We start from the raw sequence: 9,561 nt of genomic DNA, 5'->3' as shown, positions 1-9,561 counted from the left end.
ATCCCGAACAAGTGTCCTTCTTGAGACAGGACGACATTGGGGATTCAGCGTATGGCATACATCCCTAAAGCCCCCCTTCTCCACTGTGAGGAATGGCACGTGGTCTTTAACCACCATTTGCACCAATTTTTTTCTAAATAAAAGGTATTCTTTGCTCCTAAGAGACCATCGCTTCGCTATCGATGGGCTGGATTTCATGCGCTCAATTCTACCACTAGTCCGCGGCCGTTTTCCTTCCATATGCGCGAGGGTATATCCACTAAAGAAATTTCAAAATAGATCCCGAGAAAAGGATAATGGATGGTAAGTGAAATATTACATAAAAAAGACTATGGCAATATACTGAAGGGGATATCCACTAGAGAAATTTCAAAACATCTCCCTAAAGTGGATAAAGGCTCGTAAATTGCATAGTTTATGTTCAAAAATTTAAGAAAGACCATGGAATATGCGCGAGGGGATATGCACTGATGAAATTTCAAAATATCTCCCGACAGTGGATAAAAAAGGGGATATTGTTATTCTGATTACTGTTATTATTTCATTTATGTACGATAATGTATTAAAGTAAATTGGCTTCACAGCCTCTTTAATTATACGATAAATTTAGTTTATGGCAATCTATTTCCCATTCAGAATTATTTCAAGGATGTTTCGCTATGAAATAATCGCTAAAATCACTAAATTTTCCATTTCACCCTCCCCTTAAAGAAATTTCAAAACATCTTGAGGGTAGATAATCCTTGGTTTTCGCGTATTTTGGGTCAAATAAAACATACTCTAAAGATTTCTACTTTTCAATCACTCTTTCAGACCTGTAACATGCCTATAAATGTGGCCAAATTGCAGTTTTAAATTAGCAGCTGGATTTCTACTTTTCTATCACTTTTGCAGACCTCTAACATGTCTATAAAAAAGGTCCAATTACAGTTCTAAATTGGCAGCTGCATTTCTGCTTTTCCATCACTCTTTCAGACCTGTAACATGCCTATAAATGTGGCCAAATTGCAGTTTTAAATTAGCAGCTGGATTTCTACTTTTCTATCACTTTTGCAGACCTGTAACATGTCTATTAAAACGGTCAAATTACAGTTTTAAACTAACAGCTGGTATTTCTACTTTTGCTTAGCGTTTGCAGAATTGAGCTGCATATTTCTGCCAGGCTAGACAGTTAACAGTTAACAAACAGAAAATGAAGAAACGGCAGTCAATTTGCAGTTCTAGAATTGCTGTGAAATTTTCCCGATTTTTGAGCTGCAGAAATGTAGCCTTAATGTATACCTATTACAGCGTGGTAGCGATAAAAAAGCGCGTATGCAGATGAATTACAGCTTAAAATTTTTGTACGGGAAGTCAACTTCGAGCGCACCCTAAATTTTTATCTGCTTCTGTTAGGCATTAATATTACTGCTTTTATTTTTCTAAAATTTGAATAAAGAATTGGTTAGGCCTAAAAAGGCATCTAAAAAAGCTTTACTCATTCATCTTAATAAAATCTTTTGATCTAATACTGTCACGTCTCGATCCTAAAAATATTTAAACCACCATAAAAGATAGAAAATTGAAACATTTTTTGGTCATAAATGGGCCAGTATTGTATATACAGTTAACATAAGTTTATCAGATATGTTTCAATAAGTATGACACTGCCTATACTTCGTAATGCTAGAGACTTACTGAGAGCTAGTTCGAGAATGACGCGAGAATTGAATACACTCGGTTTTGCAGTCCAACTTCCTATTTAGCCTTTTTAAGCCTTTGACAATGGCTCAACAGGCGTCGCTTTACGAGAATATGACGTTTCACCTACACCACTTCATGAAGTAACCAGTGACAAACTTATGGAACACATCTTACGAACTTATGCAGTTATGTTTAAGGCGTATCCAATACTAACAACATAAGGATTCCAAGCTTTCAAAGGTGTTGGCAGTCAAGTTCTATAGATTCAAAACCTAATAAAATAAGAGTTACTTCTATTTGAGGTAAAAAGTCGTAGAAAAACAATTTTTCATCCAAAAAAAGTAAATTCCAGTTTTTGAGACCAGACCCTAGCTTTCTGTGTGGGTGTGCATGTGTGTGTTTGTGGCCCCGGGTACACGAAAAACAAGCGTGGATAGAAACCGATTAAGACAAGATCTACTATCACCATGGCGCTCGAAATGTGAAGGAAATTGCGAACCAAAGTACTTTAGCGCTATCATATAAGTTTACAGCAGTTTTCCTGGTTGCGGATAGACGTAAAACAAGCCTGTCGGGACCCTTCCCTTCAGTTGTAATCGGTTTTTAGCTATAAGTTTGAAAGAATTTTTCGATTACGTTCTGTGAGTGTGTATGTTGTGGATGTTAGATAGACGAAAAGACCTTCTTATCTAGATGTGGTGAGAACTTAATGTACATGTACCTAAACAGTTGGACCATCTCAGATATTACTTTAGCAAGTCAGAAAAGCGTGTATTCAGATGAATTACAGCTTTATATTTTTGTAAGAGATGAGTACAAGTTGGGAATCCAAAATTAACCTCTCCAAGTCGAGACGCAATTTAGAGGCTATTTTTAAATATTTAAATAAATATAAATGATATTTATTAATTTAATCGTCATTAATTTACCTTAATTCTAGTTAAATCGTTTTAAGAAACTTTATTCCTAAAATCATTTTAAACATAGCTATTGTTGACGTTTGAACTCAAGCGTAAGCCTCTTTAATTTTTTTTGGAAATTTAGGGTATATAAGGCTACTGATTCACAATAATTGATAGGAAAACCCGCAATGACTCTGCAAAGTATATGAAACGCGCCTGCAATGATCCTGCAAAGAATCTGAAATGCACCTGCAATTATCCTACAAAGTATCTGAAATGCACCTGCAATGATCCTGCGAAGTATCTGAAACGCATCTGCAATTATTCCACAAAGTATCTAAATCGCACCTGCAATGATCCTACAAAGAATCTAAAACACGGCTGCAATGACCCTGCAAAGTATCTGAAACGCACCTGCAATTATCCTACAGAGTATCTGAAATGCTCCTGCGAAGTATCTGAAACGCGGCTGCAATGATCCTACAAAGTATCTGAAATGCACCTGCAATGATCCTGCGAAGTATCTGAAACGCGGCTGCAATTATCCCACAAAGTATATGAAATGCTCCTGCAATGATCCTGCGAAGTATCTGAAACGCGGCTGCAATTGTCCCACAAAGTATGTGAAATGCTCCTGCAATTATCCTACAAAGTATCTGAAATGCGCCTGCAATTATCCTAAAAATTATCTGAAAAGCACCTGCAATTATCCTACAAAGTATCCGAAAAGCGCCTGTAATTATCTTACAAAATATATGAAAAGAGCCTGCAATTAATCTAAAAAGTATCTGAAACGCGCCTGCAATTATCCTACAGAGTATCTGAAATGCACCTGCAATGATCCTGCGAAGTATCTGAAACGCGGCTGCAATTATCCCACAAAGTATATGAAATGCTCCTGCAATTATCCTACAAAGTATCTGAAACGCGCCTGTAATTATCCTACAAAGTATCTGAAATGCGGCTGCAATGATCCTAAAAATTATCTGAAAAGCACCTGCAATGATCCTACAAAGCATCTGAAACGCGGCTGCAATGATCCTGCAAAGTATTTGAAACGCGGCTGCAATTATCCTACAAAGTATCTGAAACGCGGCTACAATGACCCTGCAAAGTATCTGAAACGCGCCTGCAATAATCCTACAAAGTATCTGAAACGCTCCTGAAATTATCCTGAAAAGTATCTGAAACGCGCCTGCAATTATCCTAAAAATTATCTGAAAAGCACCTGCATTTATCCTACAAAGTATCCGAAAAGCGCCTGTAATTATCCTACAAAGTATATGAAAAGCGCCTGCAATTATCCTACAAAATATATGAAAAGAGCCTGCAATTATCCTAAAAAGTATCTGAAACGCGCCTGCAATTATCCTAAAAAGTATCTGAAACGCGCCTGCAATTATCCTAAAAAGTATCTGAAAAGGATCTGCAATTATCGTACAAATTAAAGTAACTGAAACGCGCCTGTAATGTTGCTTAAAAGTATCTGAAACGCGGCTGCAATGATCCTGCAAAGTATTTGAAACGCGGCTGCAATTATCCTACAAAGTATCTGAAACGCGGCTGCAATTATCACACAAAGTATATGAAATGCTCCTGCAATGATCCTGCGAAGTATCTGAAACGCGGCTGCAATTGTCCCACAAAGTATGTGAAATGCTCCTGCAATTATCCTACAAAGTATCTGAAATGCGCCTGCAATTATCCTAAAAATTATCTGAAAAGCACCTGCAATTATCCTACAAAGTATCCGAAAAGCGCCTGTAATTATCTTACAAAATATATGAAAAGAGCCTGCAATTAATCTAAAAAGTATCTGAAACGCGCCTGCAATTATCCTACAGAGTATCTGAAATGCACCTGCAATGATCCTGCGAAGTATCTGAAACGCGGCTGCAATTATCCCACAAAGTATATGAAATGCTCCTGCAATTATCCTACAAAGTATCTGAAACGCGCCTGTAATTATCCTACAAAGTATCTGAAATGCGGCTGCAATGATCCTAAAAATTATCTGAAAAGCACCTGCAATGATCCTACAAAGCATCTGAAACGCGGCTGCAATGATCCTGCAAAGTATTTGAAACGCGGCTGCAATTATCCTACAAAGTATCTGAAACGCGGCTACAATGACCCTGCAAAGTATCTGAAACGCGCCTGCAATAATCCTACAAAGTATCTGAAACGCTCCTGAAATTATCCTGAAAAGTATCTGAAACGCGCCTGCAATTATCCTAAAAATTATCTGAAAAGCACCTGCATTTATCCTACAAAGTATCCGAAAAGCGCCTGTAATTATCCTACAAAGTATATGAAAAGCGCCTGCAATTATCCTACAAAATATATGAAAAGAGCCTGCAATTATCCTAAAAAGTATCTGAAACGCGCCTGCAATTATCCTAAAAAGTATCTGAAACGCGCCTGCAATTATCCTAAAAAGTATCTGAAAAGGATCTGCAATTATCGTACAAATTAAAGTAACTGAAACGCGCCTGTAATGTTGCTTAAAAGTATCTGAAACGCGGCTGCAATGATCCTGCAAAGTATTTGAAACGCGGCTGCAATTATCCTACAAAGTATCTGAAACGCGGCTGCAATGACCCCGCAAAGTATCTGAAATGCGCCTGCAATTATCCTACAAAGTATCTGAAACGCGCCTGCAATTATCCTACAAAGTATCTGAAACGCGCCTGCAATTATCCTACAAAGTATCTGAAACGCATCTGCAATTATCCTACAAAGAATATGAAACGCGCCTATAATGGTCCTGAAAATTATATGAAACGCTCCTGCAATTATCCTACAAAGTATCTGAAACGCGCCTGTGATGGTCCTAAAAAGTATCTGAAACGCGCCTGCAATCATCCTAAAAAGTATCCGAAACCCGCCTGCCATTATCCTACAAACTTAGCAATTTCTGACTGTAACATGCATACAATATATCTGGAAGGTACAGTACCTGTAATGAGCCTACAAACATCCTGATTTCTTACGGTAGTTACTATTTTCCCTCTGTTTTCTAGCTGTAAGGTAGCTATTTTATGACTCTAGAGTAGCTAAATTTTGTGTACTGCTGTACTGAGTTTTCCAACGGAAGATATTTTTTCTGCGAAACGTCCAAAATGTTCTGCATTGCTCTCTGGAATGCATCTTAATTTTGTCTGAAGTTGAACCTTTTTCAGGTTTATTCCAGTATTTTTCCAGAATATTCCAGTTTATTTGCAATATATTGCAGATTCTAAAAAATCTAATTAACAGCAAAATGCAGCCGTAAATTTTTGTACGGGTAGCCAAGTTCGGGGATTCGCTATGAATTTCATCCCAAAATTCACTCATTTCTTGCGCGCTGAAGTGAGGAACCTCTTTTAGTGGCTTGCGAACGAGCGATTTGGGTTTTGACGGAGTAAGGCCCTCTACATTCGCATCTAACTCTTTTTTCTTTGCTTTCGCTGAACTCAAATCCATTTGGCAAACAGGCGAATACGATGGCTCTTTAGTTATAGGAACCATCCAGTAAGCTTTCTGGCCAGTAACAGTTACTTTTTCTCGGAATCTTACTGCGTATTCAACATAGAAAAGTAGCGCTGCAATGTGTGTACAGCATTCTTCTAAGCCGGCCATACATGTGCAATGTCCACAATGAATCGTACCTGAACTTCCCGCAATCACCCATGGTTCTAGCACTTTCTCTCTGAGTCTTTGCGAATGCATAACCTAAATTTAGATATTCATAAACTACTACTCGAGCAGAGTATCAAAGTAATATGTGAACTTACTTGGCATTTGATGAGCACTTTGTCGTCATTATCATCCCTAGGGAAGGTTTTGAGCCCTACGTTTCTTACGAAACCACAAACAAACTGATCGTAAGCCTCAAGTGCTTTATTATTTTTCAGTTGCATATGAGTGAAAGGGGACTGTCCAGAAATTAAATAAACATGCATATCAGGAAAACTAACGGGTGGTAGCAAACATACATATCAGGAAAACTAACGGGTGGTAGCAAGTCAAACGAGTTGCTCGTTTCACCACCGGTGTCTTGGGCATTCAAAAACTTCAAATCTTTTTTTTTTAGTAAATAAGGGTCTGTATCACCTATTAAACTAGTTTTTTCTCTATACCTTTTCTTAATATGTTCATTAAGAGTTTCAAAATATGTCAATTTAGGTTTCTTACTAGTTATTTTAGACGTATTCATTATTGAAGCCTTTGATCCCGCTCCCCAAATATGGCGTCTGCATAAAATTTTGAATCTTGTCAAAAAAACGAACTTTCTTTATACTGAGCCTTACTAGATGGCTCGATGTATTCTGAAACTGAGACGTATGCCATTTTTTAATGCCCTTTCTGCTGTCGCCCTATAGTTTAAAAATAAAATACTGTGTAATATTGGTAACTTATATGAAGTTACTATAAAATTTAAATAATTTTTTTTTAAACATTTACGATAAAAGATAAAAGGTGGTATTATACATGTTAATTTTATAAAATGTTAATGATAGACTTAAATGGTTATAGTTACATGATAGACTTAAATGGTTATAGTTACATATATTAGTAACGAAATATAACATTTTTTAAACAGGGATTAAAGTTTTAGTCGGTTTCACCCACCTTTTGTTACGACTAGTGAAAAATTTGTGTTTCGTTTGAGTTGGTTTAGAACGTGATAGATCTTTAGGGGGACACATTCTAAGCATGGGCCCATGAGTAGGCTGGGATATATTGGCCTAAAATTAAGCCCCCATCTCAGAAAAGATATTGCCGTTGTTAATAAATCAAAAACAGTAAAGGGAAAAGGAGAGTTGACCATAATGGGGAGGTGGTTTTTGGTCGTATATGCTATAGAGAGTGCATGATAATTTTCCTTCGACGGTGATTTCTCTGAATATCTCCTCGGCTATCAAAGAGTGGTTTAACCGCATAATATATATATATATATATTTCGCAAATGTTCCATTTCGGTAAAGTTTTTTAAAGCTAGATGATCGCTTCTATGGAGATAAAATTAAACTAACTACTTAAACGATAGTTTAGGTTATCAGAAACCGTCACAATATTGAACGTTTAGAAATTGTTATACCAGTGGGTTTTGTATAGGTAAATATCCGTTTGACTTCGCTCATTTATTCGTTGAAAGTTGAAAGATCCGGTTATGTATTCATTCTATCATACATTTAACGCAATTTGGCTGGTCCGTCCCAGTCCGGTAAGACTCAACTGGTTCCCAAACTAATTGAGTATCAGGATGTAATGTTCTCACCAAAATTTAGTGACATTCATTGGTATTACGGAGAATGGCAACCGTTTTTTGATAAATTGAAAGGCAAAGTTACTTTCAAGGAGGGGTTACCAAATTTAACTGAATATATCGATAATAAACCCTGCCTCCTTATAATCGACGATCTAATGGTCGAAAACAAGGGGCGGATCGGTCCCCTATTTATTAAGGGTAGTCATCACAGAAATCTGAGCGTAATTTTCATCACTCAAAACTTATTTCACCAATCTAAAGACTCTCGAGATATTTCTTTGAATGCGCACTATATCATACTCATGAAGTCACCTCGCGATAAACAACAATTGAGTACAATGCCAGACAAATGTTCCCTGAAAACTGGAGTTTCGTAGCTGACGCCTATGGAGACGCTACGAGTAGCCACTTCTATAAGCCTTTTCTTTACGCTCTTTAAGATTTTATGGGAGTAAGGTGGAGTGTTCGATTCTTATTAGAGGGGTTAGAGTATAAGATAAACGCCTACCTCTTTTCACTTATGATTCAACCTCGCTAACGCTAGACAAGATGTTAGAATGCAGTCGGTTGTGGAGAGTTAAGGCCTTTTAACGGGAACGAGGGGCTTATAAAATTTCTGAATCAAAAGTGACCGCGTTTGATGGTATGTGTCAATTGAGAGTCAAAATAGATTATAATCCAAATTTTAATATTCAACATAATATTCAATCTTGTTCATAAATTTTCACACACTTTTTAAGGGTCAAAATAAAAAATTAAACAAAAATCAAAAGGGGGGTTTTCAATTTATAGCCTCTGTGGAATGTCTCCTTTAAGTTTCAAAGTTAAAATTTAGGGGTTTTTTAGGTTCAAATCATGCAGTTATGCAATAAAAACATTAATGTTCAAAAATATAAAGTTAGGATTTTAAAAAAAATGAATCAATCCGTTAACCATAATCTAAGTTCTTTAACCATAGTTTCAAGTCAGTTTATCAAAATAGTTTCAAGTTTTTTAATTTCTTACGCCAAGTAGCTCCTCTTCCAGTTTCATCTTAGGGGTTCATGATCTTTTTTCTTCTTCTCGATTTAAGGGTTTTAATTCAGGATCTTTTTTCTTTTCTCGCGATTTAAGGGTTAATTATTTTCTTTTTTCTTTTAATATCTCGCGCACTCGCGCTCCTTCTCTTCTTCAACTTAGGGGTTTAAAAAAAAATGTTTCCGAGTTTCTCCAAAACATTAAGGATTCAAATTGACGAAAAATAAAGGTATCAAATTGAATAAAAAAATCTTTCCGATTCTCTTCCGAAAACTTGGGGATTCAAATTGATGAAAAATAAAGGTATCAAAATGAATAAAAAATAAAATCTCAATAAAATAATACTCCGGATTTCTAAGGGTTTCTTAAGGTTGAGCCGACAGGGTTTCGTTAAGGGGTTCAGATATCGACTGAGGGTGGGACAGGAGGGACTTCGTATATATAACTTCTAGTTTCTCGCAAGGATTTCTGGGACAATGACGTTTGTTGATTGACTTTGGTTTGGCGAATAGTGGACCATATTTATTACGTAACCGGGCGGAGTCATGTTATCAACGAATAGGCAAAACTTTTTGTTTTGGGACCAAATGGGGATTGGTCAGTTTAAGGGTTAAAAAAAATGTTCAAGAAGTTTCTCGGGTCAGGTACCAGGATAGTGACTCAAGGTCTTGTTGCTTGGGGTCTAAATCAGCGTGACATTTCTCT

General features: G+C 36.8%; 1 protein-coding gene across 1 annotated transcript; it reads right to left on the bottom strand.

Annotated features, from left to right (window-relative positions):
* Nucleotides 1-4,253: 4,253 nt before the first annotated feature.
* On the bottom strand, nucleotides 4,254-7,276 carry LOC149657011 (uncharacterized). The gene is made up of 6 exons (XM_089844659.1): nucleotides 7,200-7,276; nucleotides 6,599-6,820; nucleotides 6,362-6,539; nucleotides 6,236-6,299; nucleotides 5,870-6,169; nucleotides 4,254-4,258 (listed from the first exon to the last, which is right to left on the bottom strand). The coding sequence occupies exons 1-6, from the start codon at nucleotides 7,274-7,276 to the stop codon at nucleotides 4,254-4,256; spliced, it is 846 nt and encodes a 281-aa protein (XP_089700785.1).
* Between the last annotated feature and the right edge of the window lie 2,285 nt (nucleotides 7,277-9,561).

This window comes from Phalangium opilio, unplaced genomic scaffold (genome assembly GCF_054372755.1).
Source record: "Phalangium opilio isolate 3A_F unplaced genomic scaffold, DU_Popi_V2 ptg000077l_1, whole genome shotgun sequence".
Lineage (NCBI taxonomy): Eukaryota > Metazoa > Arthropoda > Arachnida > Opiliones > Phalangiidae > Phalangium > Phalangium opilio.
This window is presented reverse-complemented; position numbering and strand designations above follow the sequence as displayed.

What these genes read in the sequence shown, in the direction of transcription:
- LOC149657011 (XM_089844659.1), bottom strand. Translation starts at nt 7,276, where the DNA reads ATGTGTCCCCCTAAAGATCTATCACGTTCTAAACCAACTCAAACGAAA. An exon ending in TTCACTAGTCGTAACAAAAG is followed by an intron (nt 6,821 to 7,199) that starts GTGGGTGAAACC and finishes AATTTTATGCAG; the next exon opens with ACGCCATATTTGGGGAGCGG. An exon ending in AAGTGCTCATCAAATGCCAA is followed by an intron (nt 6,300 to 6,361) that starts GTAAGTTCACAT and finishes ATCTAAATTTAG; the next exon opens with GTTATGCATTCGCAAAGACT.